The 13,816-nt window shown below is 38.1% G+C and overlaps 1 protein-coding gene across 3 annotated transcripts in view; it reads left to right on the top strand.

Moving 5' to 3' along the window:
• The window catches only part of PLCE1 (phospholipase C epsilon 1), a 287,768-nt gene that overhangs the window by 209,460 nt on the left and 64,492 nt on the right, over positions 1 to 13,816 (top strand). For all 3 annotated transcript variants that reach the window (XM_039871703.1, XM_039871701.1, XM_039871702.1), the window contains exons 8-11: positions 5,729 to 6,404; positions 11,329 to 11,511; positions 12,942 to 13,059; positions 13,655 to 13,808. In XM_039871703.1, the coding sequence (XP_039727637.1) occupies positions 5,729 to 6,404; positions 11,329 to 11,511; positions 12,942 to 13,059; positions 13,655 to 13,808 (1,131 nt within the window). The remainder of the gene's footprint in view (positions 1 to 5,728; positions 6,405 to 11,328; positions 11,512 to 12,941; positions 13,060 to 13,654; positions 13,809 to 13,816) is intronic.

Below are 13,816 nucleotides of genomic sequence, written 5' to 3'. Positions count from 1 at the left end.
GTTTATTTGTTAAAATTTGTTTCAAATATTATTTGAAAGTTTTCTCACTAGCATTTTGCTGACATTAATATTGTACATGTAGTATTAGATATATGTTATAGAATATATAGTATTAGTACACTATATAGTATAGCTATATAGAGAGAAAGAGACCATTTACAAATAAGCACATGCCTGCACAAGAAGCATCTCAAAGCCATTTAAGTCCTTAACCTATGTCTACCTTTATTTACCTGTCTCTTTATATATAGGTATCTATGTGTATATCTGCCTTCTTCCACAAAAGATTCTGTAGATGCTTATAAGAATAAATATAAATAATCGAAGATATTAATGAAAAAGAAAAATAGGTTAGGAAAAAATAATACATACAGAAGTGTATATGATACAGTCTTTGCAGTGACTGAATTTTGTTCTGAGAATCTTTGTAGCCAAAGGAAAGAGAGAATCATAATTTATTATAAGTTTTATAATATTTGTAAGAAAAATCAAACAGATGTTTGGGATAAACCTTTTCTTTATACTGAGATCTAGCCAAAATTCCTTAAATCATACTATAAGGGATATATCATCCCTAAGTAGATAAAATAATGAATTTCATATGGCTCTTTTTTATAACAATCTTCACTTGGGGCTGTGGGGAGGGGGTGTAGTTAAAGGTGTCAATCTTTCCGAAATACTTTTAGGAATGCTACATTTGGTTGAGCCTCAGAGCTTTCCTTTTACCATCCTTTCCTTTGGCTAGGGGTTCTTTCAAGTGATAAATTTCTTACCTCATCCTATCACCTCTCATGAAATTTTTATTCCTAATTTTCTGCTTATTCCCTTATGCTCTTCCCAAGTGTTTTGTCATCTACATCCCAAGGACATTTCTCTTCCACTTCCCATTCTCCAGACCCTGCTTCTACGCACTCTTAGAAGGGGGCACGGTTGGGGGGAAGCTCAAAAAATGCAAATTTTTTTTTTTTTTACGAAACCTATGAAGCTATATTGAAATCCTCACATTGAAACCCATGTGTCTCAGTACCAATAATACTTTCTTAATAGATTGCAACTCTGAAATGAAGCACTGAACACACAAGGTGGGAGTGGGAGTGTTTAATAGAATTGACTGAAACTAGGTCAGCTAGCATTGGTTCCAGGACCATCTGCCAGGACTTGGAAATCCATTCTTGATCTAGAGCCCCATACTGACATTGGAAATGCAATCCGGACAATAATATTAGTAATATTTAACATGCTATTATTATTTGAGAGCCTACTTTTAAACAAACACTATCTCAAATACTTTACATATGTTAAATTACTTAATCCTCACAACACTTTCATTTTGCTCAGGGTCTCACCCCTAACAGGGCCAGGATTTAACCCCAGGCAGGCTGGCTCTGAAGTCCACAGACTACCCAGATATGATTTAGAAGCTGCCTGTAGTTGAGGAAAGTGCTATGTTAATTAAAAGCAAGAATTTGCCAGAAGCAAGATTAAAACCGAATTTTATTACAGGAAACAGCTATAGCAAGTCCTTCAAAAAACTGTTCATTTTCTTCTATCATACAGAATTAAATTTAGGTTTATCATTTGATGAATCATGTTCATGTAATCCTATTAACTTTGTAGGAAGTAATGAACCATTATTAAGAAAATACATAACTAGGCTGATAAATCGCCCACTTGTCCTTTAATAGAGGATTTTCATCAGGGAACATTAGAAAAATGTTTATCTGTCAATTTATAGTTTCTAACTGAAGGATGCTGCAGAACCCTTTCGAGGGTTGTATACAGATTTTCCTTTTCTTTCACTCTTTGGTCCTCGCCTTAAGGCATATGACTTAAGTGTGACAAGGTAGTTTCTTGCTGGTAAATCACATCTTTGACCTTTGGTTAATATTATTTAGTTCCTAAATAACCACATTATTGCTTCTTGTAAACCCACAGCAACTTGTTTTCTGAGAGAATCAGGCACAGAAGTGCATAAAATTCACTATATGATCTGAGAGACAAAGCTACTAGTTTCTTTCTTGAAAGGAATTTATTTCATTACAAACAGTTGTCAATTTTATTTTGGGCATTAGTCCCTGGAAGAATGCTTTTTAATGGAATTGTTAACACCGACCATTAGTTCTTTGTGTTCTAAATTAGAAACTGATGCTAAGAAAGACAGTGTCTGCTCTCTCCCAGCTTACATCATCTCTGAGCAGCAGACATGGGCTCCAGAAAAGCCTCATAATTTTTCTGTCCAGACACTGTTTTTCATAATGCTTGTAGTTTTTCACTGGAAAATACTTGATTTAGCACAGAACTCATATTAAACAGAATGCGGGAAACATCATTTCTCTTGCTAAATTAAAATCAGAAATTCTATGTTCAGTTAACATGTTGTATTTCATGGGTACTGGCACCAATTGAATCCTTTTTTTCCTTAAAAAAAACAACAAAAACAATAAGAAGTATAACATGGAGAATGTGCAAATGATTCCAGAGAAAGGAACTAAAAAGAGTAAAGGGCTTGGATGCAGACCCAAAGAAAGCCCTTCTAAACAAAAAGCTGGGCTGATTCAGCCTAGGGGAAAGGAAGCAGGGAAGGATACGTGGAAGGGATGAAACCTCAGTCTTCCAGTATTTCATTGTAGTGGTATGCTCTACTGAGCCAGATGCCATGCTGAGTGCTTTACAAGTATCATCTTATTTGAACTTCACCATTACTCTGTGAAATGGATATTGTCTTTTGGCTGTTAACTGATAAGTAAAGTGAAGCTCAGAGACAGGTGATTTGACTAGGTGATACAGCAAATAGGTGGTAGAGCTAGGCATTAAACCCAGGGTAACTCTAGAGGGCATGTTCCTAATCACTGTGCTATACGTTTGAATCATAGACGTAAATATTGCAGAGGAGGACATAGAATTGGTTTTCCATTGTTACTGAGAGCAATTTCAGAGGGATGGAGTTAAGTTAGACACAAAGGATTTTTTCCTTTCTTCTCTTTTATGTTTAAATGTAAAATTAAGTGCATAAAATAGAATGTATTTTTGTACCTAGCAACCAGATCTTGATTTCTAATAATATTCTTCAATAAAAGAAAGCAAGCTCCTTGGAGAAATGGCTGATTCTAAGACTGGGACATGAAACAAGCAAGACGAACCTGGGACATCTTGTGCCAGAGAGTAAAGAAGTGCTTAAAAGAAAGAAAAAAAAAATGCAATGATGGAGTTACGTTAACAAAATATGAGCCAACTGAAAAAAAAATCCCCATGGCGAACACTGGCACAATATGAGCAACAAAATAAAGTAGCATCACATTATAACCCAAAGTATTAAATAATTATCCATTAGTTCATATACATAATGATAAATAAACAAATGGGGGAGAAGAGATAAGTCTCCCATGCAGAGGAATTCCAAGTAACTTATTAGATACTCCACCCTCTAGGAGGTAGAGCATAACTCCTTACTCCTTAAATGTGGTCTGTGCATAATGACTTCCTTCCCAAGAGGACAGTATAGATAGGAGTTTTAAAAGAAAAAGAAACTTTACAGTGGGACATGACCAACACTACTTCAGCCAGGTAAGCATCAACAGGAATAAGTCATGTTCATAGTATGTTCCCTGGATATGATGTGATGAAAATGACACTCTACTTCTGTGGTGTTCCTACCCAGAACCCATAAGCCCAGTGTAATTATGAGAAAAATGTCAGGCAAAATCTGATTGAGGGACATTCTACAAAATATCTGACCAGTACTCCTCAAAACTGTCAAGATCTCAAAAATAAGGAAAGTCAGAGAAAACATCAGCTTTAAGAGGAGCCTAAAGAAACGTGACAGCTAAATGTAATCTGGTATCCTGGATGGGATCCTGGAACAGAGAAAAGACGTGGGTAAAAAAACTAAGGAAATCTAAATAGAGTATGGACTTTCATTAATGATAATGTATCAGTGTTGTTCATGAATTGTGTCAAATATACCATCCTAATATAAGATGTTAATAGGGAAAACTGGATGTGAGCTATACTATCTTTGCAACATCTCTAAAAGTCTAAAACTATTCTAAATTAAAAGTTTTTAAAAATAATGTATTTGAATCATTGTCAGATAAATGCATACATAACTACTATCCAGAGTGAAAACATTGCCAGGACCCTTCTCAATTATGTCATTACCTTTCACCCTAGATAAAAATTCACTACTGTGAATTTTACGATACTACAGCCTGCTTTTTATATTTTTACCACTATTATGCATTTCTACATGATATAGTTTTGCCTGGTTTTGAAATTTACATTTACATGAATGTCATCATACAGTATGTATTCTGGTGTGTCTAGCTTAATATTTGTCCATGTTGTTGCATGTGGTTAGCTCTTGTGTGTTCATTTTCACTGCTGTGCAGAATTACATTGTACGAATACATCAAATTTTAATTATACATTCTGTTGTTGCTGGACATTTGGGTTGTTTCCAGTGTGCATTATCTAAAAAGGATATTCTGACCATCCGAGTTGTGAGATCTCCTATAGATTTCTTTTCTTTTTTAAGGATATCTATTTATGTGAGGCAAGGAGGAAGAACCTGCTGTTTGAAAGCAGGAGTGGGATCTTGCTCAGGGACCAGGATCTAGACTGAGAGTCCAAGGAGCCCAGTGCTGCTGCTCATGCCTTGCCAAGAGGCAGAAGGCTGCCCAGGTGCCTCAAGACGATGGGAACATTTCTTCCCAGGGATGTATGGACCAGCTCCTTCTCAATTTTATTCACCACTTTGCTAGTAATGTCTATGGATCAAACAACAGAAACTTTGATCTTACTAACAATTCCTCATGCTTTGAAGAGATTGAGTCTCTCTTGGGCACATTCCTACCAAGGTGGCCAGATAGAAAGGAAACAATAGTGTCTCCCTTGCCTTCCCCCAGATCCTTCTAGCCCTAGTGATCCAGGTTCCTGACTCAGGGAAAGCAACTTGTTAAATGTTCCAAGCAGACAAGTCCTTTATGTGCACATGTGCTTGCACACGCGTGCACACACACCCAATGGATATCTATAATGTTGAATTAAGGAGAGTGGCTCTTGCTCCTCTGGCCACCGTGACTATTTCCCAGCGAGTACCTTTGGACTAATTGTATTTTACTTTTAACAGAGGCCCTTCTCAGACCAGCTTATCAAGTCTTGTTTTGCCTATTTTTGCCCCAGTGTGTTCAGGTCATGACCTTTTGTTCATGATTAAGTAGAAGGCAAACGAATCTAGTGATGAAGATCCAAGGCTAAAAAGTCAGACCAGAATCCTGCCTTGGGTAGGCCTCTTCTGAGCTGGGTAACCTGGAGCAAATTACCCCTTCTATACCTCAGGTATCCTCATTGGTTAAAAAAAAAAAAAAAAAAACTAAGAAGACTTACTTTGCTAGTAGGTTGAATTAAGAGCAAGAATGTATATAAAGTATTTAACAGTTCCTGACACGAGAGAAAACTAATACATAATGAGCATTATTGTTGTTGCTGTTAAAAATACATTAACTGATCCAGGAGTTTTTTCCCTTATGCCTATGGTCAGACATATTGATAAATATCAGGTTTTAAAATATAGCTATAAAAAATTACTCTGTAACTTTTAGCATTTTATATTTGCTGTGCTAATTTGAATTCATAGTGAAATGAAGAGATGTCCAGTGTGAGTGAAAGGTTTTGTGTCGTTCTCACTTCTGATTATAAGACAGACAAAATTTGTATCTCTTTCCATCAGGTTTATAATTGGAGATTTGTTGGATTCTGAAAATGACATTTTTGAGCAGCCGAAAGAATGGGATCCTCACGGATTAGAAGAACCGCAGAAGGCCTTTGACCATGGGACAGAGCTCATCCCGTGGTATGTCCTGTCCATCCGAGCTGATGTGCACCAGTTTCTACTGCAGGGAGCCACGGTTATCCACTATGACCAGGACACACACCTCTCTGCCCGCTGCTTCCTCCAGCTTCAGCCTGACAATAGCACCTTGACCTGGATAAAGCCCACCACTGCCTCCCCAGCCAGTGCTAAAGCAAAACTTGGTGTGCTTAGTAACACATCCGAGCCTGGTAAATTCCCGTTACTGTGCAATGCTGGATTAAGTGGCCTGGTAGAGGGAGTCTTGGATCTGTTTTCAGCAAAGGCTGTGTACATGGGACACCCTAGCATTGATATACACACTGTGTGTGTTCAGAACAAACTGAGTAGCATGTTTCTCTCAGAGACTGGTGTGACACTGCTCTATGGGCTTCAGACCACGGACAATAGATTATTGCATTTTGTGGCACCAAAGCACACAGCTAAAATGCTCTTCAGCGGATTATTGGAACTCACTAGAGCTGTGAGAAAGATGAGGAAGTTCCCTGACCAAAGGCAGCAGTGGCTACGGAAACAATACGTCAGCCTCTATCAGGTAAGGGGTACAACCTTCCCTCTCTCCTCACTAGCATAATTCTCAAGATCTAAATCTCATAAAAACACACTTGGCAAGTAGACCACTGGAATTCATTCTCCCAGCTCTGGCACTTCCTCCCTGAATGATAGTAGGCAGCTTTTATCTAACCCCTCTGTGCTCAGTTTCTTATCTATAAAATGAAAATAACAATGATACCTATTCATAGAGTGACTGTGAGGTTTAATTGAGTTAATATGTGTAAAGCCATAATGTAAACTCATCTGTATAAAGGATTGTGGCTCATAGTAGGTCCATAGCATGAAAATAGTGGCTGTGGTCATCATTACTCTCACATCTGGAAAGAAACCAATTAATATAAGCATTTTCACTTACTCAAACTTTCCACTGAAAGCATTGTAATCTGAATGCTTTTATTATTAATTAGGGACTAACTGATACCTTGAAAATACAAATCCTGCTATATCACCCAATATTCTGTGTGACTCTTGGAGAGTTATTTAACTGACTCTGTATTGCTGCCTAATTTTAGACGTTCTAAGGTTAAGAGAAACTTTCCCAAATGTTGGATAACTCATACATGAAGTTCTTCCTAACCAGGTTCATAGTGGCAGCAGTCTATAAGAGGCAGTTTCTCACAGTCAGCTGTTTAAACTGAGTGAGTTTTTTCATTAAACCTAAATTATCAGGCACTGTAACACCCCAGCTAAGGTTGGCTGAATGAGGCGGCGAGAAGAAACACAGGCATAACCAGAGTCATGCTTGTGGCGGAAGGAGGGCAGAAATCACCTGGAAACTGAATCATACACCCACCACGAGGTGACACTGTTGATAGCATTGTCAAACGAGTCGTATCGCAGTCTTCAATTTCTTTTCTATCTTTTGGAGGGAAAAAATGATCTTTTTTACTAGTGTCACAGAACAAATAGAACTGTGATTTGAATTACTAAAATGACTGACTTCATATACTTTTCACAGTCCTAACATATCTCTGACAGGTAAAATCCTTTTCCCCTCTGAGATGTTCGTAGAGGCACATTTAATGCTCCTTCTTTCTCCTTCCCACATGTATGTGCAATACTTATGAGTAAGATCATATGTTGAATAACTAACTTGGTTAATTAATTAATAAGCACATAGGCCTATATGCACAATTAGTCTAATGCTGCACACAGCACAAAGCTAGTTTTATTAATTCATCTAAAATGTAAACCAAAATACCTGCTTCCTATCTACTCCACAGGGAGCTTTCAATGCAATCAGCTGCTAGGAAGAAAGGTCTTTAGGAGCTATTATGAATATTGGTTTTTAATTACGATCATTCCTCAGCATTGTAGAATCGTGACAGTCCATTCAACCTGGCCATAAACCAAAGCTCAATTACAGTTACTGTCACAAAGCCTATGTGATTTATTTGCTCCATTTGTTTCCATCCCAAGCTTATAGCATAAAGTAACTGAACTAACCGATAAAGTGTACTTGGTTTCTCATTTGCCCTATCAACCTTCAGTTTTTGCTGAAGGAAGCACCAGCTGAAACCATGAACAGCAGATGAGAAGAGGTAAGAAGTAACGCTGGAGCAAAGACACAGGAAGTGACCTGGAGCCGACTCAGTCCTACCTAGCTGCAAACAGTTACACTCCTCCTTTCCCCCCAGCCCAGCATCCCACTACCCCTGCATGGAACCAAGGGGTTACAACATAAAGGCAAAACTGCTCCATATACTTCATTCACTTCTGAAAATATTGGTGATGTTCTTCCTTAAAACATTGTTCTACATGAGCCACTCACGAAGACAGGTGGCATGTCTTAGAAACAGACCTCCAAGATTTCTCTTTTTTTATAAAAAGTGAAAAAGGTCAATGAACTGATCATTTCCTTATATAGATCCCAAACTGTCCCAGGGAACATCAAAAGATGCTAATTTGGTACTTGGAGAACAAAAGATCAAATAGGCATCATGCTAAATGGCCCTCTTGGTGACTTATAAAAAGGCTCTGAGAAGTCCTAAGGTACAAAAAAAAAAAACAAAAAAAAACACCTATTTAAATGTATATATAAGTTAAGGAAATTTATGAAAAGTCCTGTTCTTCCAAACTTCTGTTAACAGCCCCAGTTTAGAAAGAGCTTATATAGAAAATCTTTCTGATATCAGAGTTCCTTATGTGAAGTTACATTCAAATATAAGTATTTTAATGCTAGTATATGTAAATTGATCTAATGGAAATAGTAACAGGTGATAAAGCAAAGACAAGAAGAAATCGTGACACTTGTAATGAAGCCTCGGAATATAGGAAAGTAAAAGAAAGTAAGCCATGTAGGAATATGATGTGGAGTGTGGAAGAAAGACTAGTATCATAAGCTTTGGCTCAAGGTTATCATGGACAAACTAAGAACCCATAATCTTAGGTATTTGGAAAAATCTCTCAGAAGCTGAGAAGGTTAAATATAGGATTATCAGATAAACTTCTTTGGTTGTAAGCAATAGAAACAGATTCTGGCTGTCTTCAAGAAAAAAAAGAAGGACTTATTCAAAGGATTAGATTAGTTTAACAGTCTCCAAGATATCAAATACAAAGGTATGCTAAGAGGTCAAAGTGCATGAATACGTTTTAAGGGATCAATTTCCTAATCTTCAACTTCCACATGAACTTTTTCTATAACTGAGAATATGTCTTTGCTCACAATGGTCCTCCCAAGTTAAAAATAAAACGTACATTCTTCACCTATCCCAAACAAATTTATTGTTTTGCATAAAACGAAAGAATGATTCAAACTACAATTTAGTTCTCAAAAAGCCACCTCTAAAGATTAAACAAAGGCATTCTGCCTTTTTCAGCCCTAAAAGATTATCATTAAGAGTAAAGCTTGGCCCATGTTGGGATGTTCTGAATTTAGAAAAACCAAAGCAGTAGAGGCTGATTCTTTTATATGTTGTTGGTAATGGATCTGTTAATTTTTTTTATTAAAGATTTTATTTTTTAGAGGAGTTTTAGGCATCTGATAAAATTGAGAGGAAGGTATAAAGATTTTCCACCAACCTCCCACCCCCACACATGCATGGGCTCCCCCATTATCTACATCACTCACCAGAACAATACATTTTTACAAAGGATGAACCTACATGGACACATCGTAAACACCCAAATTCCATAGTTTACCTTAGAGTTCACGCTTGGTGTTGTGTTTACTTGCCATCTGTGTATCTTTGGTGAAGTGTCTGTTAAGGTCTTTGGCTCATTTTTTAAATCAAGTTGTTTGTTTTCTTATTGAGTTTTAAGATTTCTTAGTATATTTTGGATAACAGTTTTTATCAGATGTTTCTTTTGCAAATAGTTTCTCCCACTCTGAGGCTTGCCTTCTAATTCTCTTGATAGTGTCTCTTGCAGAGCAGAAATTTTAAATTTTAATAAAGGGGCATTAAATTTTTTAAGCTGTTTTAGTTAACACCCATTGATAAAATTTTTACAAAATTTCAGATTCAGAATGTTATTCAAAAAGGTAATTAAAACCTGTTTATGAAATTGTGTCATGAAATGTTTATTCCATTTTGGAGTCAGTTGTAGTGACTTGTTAGCAGGGACTCTCTTCAGCATCAGTTGGAATAATCAACTATTTTCATTCTCTGTATAACTGCATTCAAGATTCAGCTTCCAGAGAGGGAGATTCTGACTGGCTTATTTGGATTCTGTGCCAACCATTAGTCCGGGATGTTCCACCTTGATTGATAGACCCAAAACTATAACCAGTGGGAAAGAGATAAAGCAAAATTGGGGCACGGTTAGAGAAAAGAGAAATGATTAATAGACAGGCATAAAGGTTTCCCACATCCAGCATCCAAGTTGCTTAGCATCCTGGGATCTGTAACAGGATGCAGGAATAGGAAGGTCACAACTCAAGTTATAAAGTCAAATAGTCACTGAACTTTAGGATGAAGGAGTAGATGCACACACACAAAGCCTCATTATTATTTGCATATTATCTACAACAAAGAAAAACTATTTACAAGCACTTCTTCAGAACTGCAAAGGAGAGCTAACCTGAAAAGTTTGCAGAAAATAAAGACAGTAAATGGGAATTAATTTTAAAAGAGCCCTTTTATTAAACCTATGAAATATCAATATCATCTTTAATTCATACGCAACTTTTTGTAGTTTTATTAATTGGCTTTCCTGACTTACAGGGAGAATTATCAATCATTGTTAATTGAACAATTAATATTTAATTCAATAATTAAATCCCTGCTGCTTACAGGGAGTTGCCTTACAAGAAGCAGCTGTTATAAACAGTCACCCTCCCCTTGAGTATGTTTTCATTGCTCACTGCATCATAATATAAATGGTGTTCTGAGTCCCTGGGCTCTATCCCTGGATATCGGTCACTCAAGAGCCCAGCAGCCCAACTATTTGATGCACTCCCCAGAGCCCTCCAAGGTGAATGTCATGTATGCCAAATACTCTGTATTTCAAGTCAGACTGTCCCAAGCATCAAACTAGGTGAAAATACACCTGGAGTAATGCAATGATAACTAGAACTTAATTTACTTAAATAGATTCACACACACACAAATACACCCCTGAAGCCCTCCAAAGCCATAATTTGCAAAGTACGTCTTAATGAACTTTTCTACAGTGTTAATTCTGGAGTATAATCTCTGAAACTGGAAAGGGAAAATTTTTTTTTGTTAAGCCCTATCAAAACACATCACTGGAACTCAGCAGGGATGTGACCAGGTCTAGAGGACATGCTGAAATCCCCAATGGGGAGTCTTAGCAGAAAACAGGGCCACTTGGGTGGCCAAATCATTATTCTTTGGTGGCTGCCTGTGCTTTTCCACCTTCGGGAATTTACTGGAAGCCGTTAATTTATTTACTTCCCCATCGCTTGCTGTTCCCTTGTGTGTTTAGCATCTGGTTCTTTACAGGAGGATGGACGGTATGAAGGCCCAACTTTGGCTCATGCTGTGGAGTTGTTTGGTGGCAGACGATGGAGTACTCGAAACCCCAGCCCTGGGATATCAGCAAAGAGTGCCGAGAAGCCCAGCATGCAGAGGAACAACACCTTGGGCATAAGCACCACCAAGAAAAAGAAGAAAATCCTTATGAGGGTAGAGTGTCTTAACTTGTGTATTAAGCATCAGACCCAATCACCCGGGAACATTGTATGGTCTACATCACCGTAAACGACCTTAGGTCATTTGGTTTGGGACAAGATGAGATCTAGAATAAATGAAATACAAGGGCTTACCAAGCACCTCCAGGGTGCCAGACCTAGTGCTAGGAACTGAGTCAACACCAGAAAAAAGTCAGGGTCCACAAAGGGGCACAGATGTGTTAATGAACAGTAAGAACTAAATCAGTCATTGACAAGCCATCTGCAGAGTGCTGTGGGAGCAGAGAGAAGGAAGATACAGAGCTGAGACTGGCAGGGTAGACTTCACAGAGAAATTGACAGATGGATCTTGACGGATGTGTAGTTTACCAAACAGTCAACACAGGGAAAAGTATCCCTAGTAGATGAGGCGGCAGAGAGACATGAAAGATTTGGCTTGTTCAGGGAAGCATATGTAGTTCTGAGTTCTTTTTCCAAGCTGGAGCAAGGGCTCTATAGTAAGCAAGGAAAGGCTAGAAAGGAACAGGGATCAGATTATGAAAGTCTTAGAGGGCCAAGCTGCTAGTTGTAGAAAGCAATTTATAATATATTATCACTAGAAGCAAGCTAAATATCCATCCACAGATGAAGGATTTTTTTAATGTGGTATGTACATACAATGAAATATTATCCAACCTTAAAAAAGGAGGAAATACTGTCATATGCTACAACATGGATAAATCTTGAGGGCATTATCCTAAGTGAAATAAGCCAGTCACAAAAAGACAAATACTGCATGATTTCACTTACATGAGGTACCTAGAGTGGTCAGACTCCTAGAAAGTAGAATGGTGTTTGTCAGAGCCTGGTGGGGAAGGGAAGAGGGGGAGTCTTTCAATAGGTATAGAGTTTTAGTTTTACAGGATGAGAAAGTTCTAGAGATCTGTTGCACAATAATATAGTTAGCACTACTCTGCAGCACACTTAAAAATGGTTAAGATGGTAAATTTTGGTATGTTTTCATCACAGTAAATATACATACTTATCTCTATGTTACATATCTCATTATATATTATCACTATAACGTGATAATATATTTTCTCCGTGGTTATCTAGAAAAGGTCTTACTCTTTGTATATGGGAGGCCGTTGATACCTAAGTCGAACTTTATCTACTTTATAATTCTATCTGTACACGGAGTCCCCAGGGGTTGGATACCTACTCTTGTCTGCCCCCTCACCTGAGGAGTGCTGCTTTATAGTGAAGAACAAATGGGATAATATTACATGAAAATACTTTGTCAGCCTTCACGTAGGTCTTTACTGGCTTCACCAGGGGGAAGCAGCATTGAAGGCAGGTCAGTCAAAAAATAGGGACCTGTGTGAACTAATGCAGTGGTGGGAGAGAAATACAGAATGAGAAACATCGTGAGTTTTGTGTTCCCAGGGTGAGAGTGGAGAGGCAACCGACGACGAGATGGCCACCCGAAAGGCCAAAATGCACAGAGAGTGTCGGAGCCGGAGTGGCTCTGATCCTCAGGATGCTAACGAACAAGAAGAATCAGGTAAAGCAGCATTTTCACAGCTGAGACTGGTGTTTTGATGGGAAAAAATATGGCATTTGGTTTCAAATTGTGATTTAAGTATGGTGGGCGTTCTTCACAAAACGTTTTATCTGTTTAATATACTTACCTTTGTTTTTGGCTAGATGATGGAACCCAAGAGGTATTTCTGAAAGCACAGTATACTTGGTAGAAAATTCTCATTAATTAACTTGCCATTATTGGCAGGGAATATTAGCCATACAAGATATAATTTGATGGATTAGACCAGTGATTCTCAACCCAAGCTGGATATTAGAGCTTTTAAAAAAATAATCTGGATCCCCCTGGCCACACCCCTGCCCAAAAGACTCAGATGCTGTCTGGCTGGGACTGGACAGCTGTATACTTGTTAAGCTCCCAGATGATTCTAATGTGTAACTAGGGTTGATAACCCACCAGATGCGTCCATTCATCAGAATACTTTGATGCTTCATGTATAGAAATTATCTGCATAGATTGATTTGCTCAGATGTTCAGAAGCATCTTGGTTTTATTTGCTCTCTGAGGGAAAGTATAATTGAAATCATTGTCTGTTTTCTGTCTGTCGTTTTCACAGAGGCAAATGCCATCTCAAGCCTGCCTAACCCTCTCCCTTCCAGAAGAGCCCACTCCCTGACCACGGCTGTGTCCCCTAACTTGGCTTCCGGGACATCATCTCCCATCAGGCCAGTGTCCTCCCCTGTGCTGTCTTCAAACAAGAGCCCGTCCAGGTGAGGAC

The sequence above is a fragment of the Pteropus medius genome, unplaced genomic scaffold (assembly GCF_902729225.1).
Source record: "Pteropus medius unplaced genomic scaffold, Ma_sr-lr_union100, whole genome shotgun sequence".
Classification (NCBI taxonomy): Eukaryota; Metazoa; Chordata; class Mammalia; order Chiroptera; family Pteropodidae; genus Pteropus; species Pteropus medius.
Note: the sequence above shows the minus strand (reverse complement) of the source record. Positions and strands in the feature narration are given on the sequence as shown.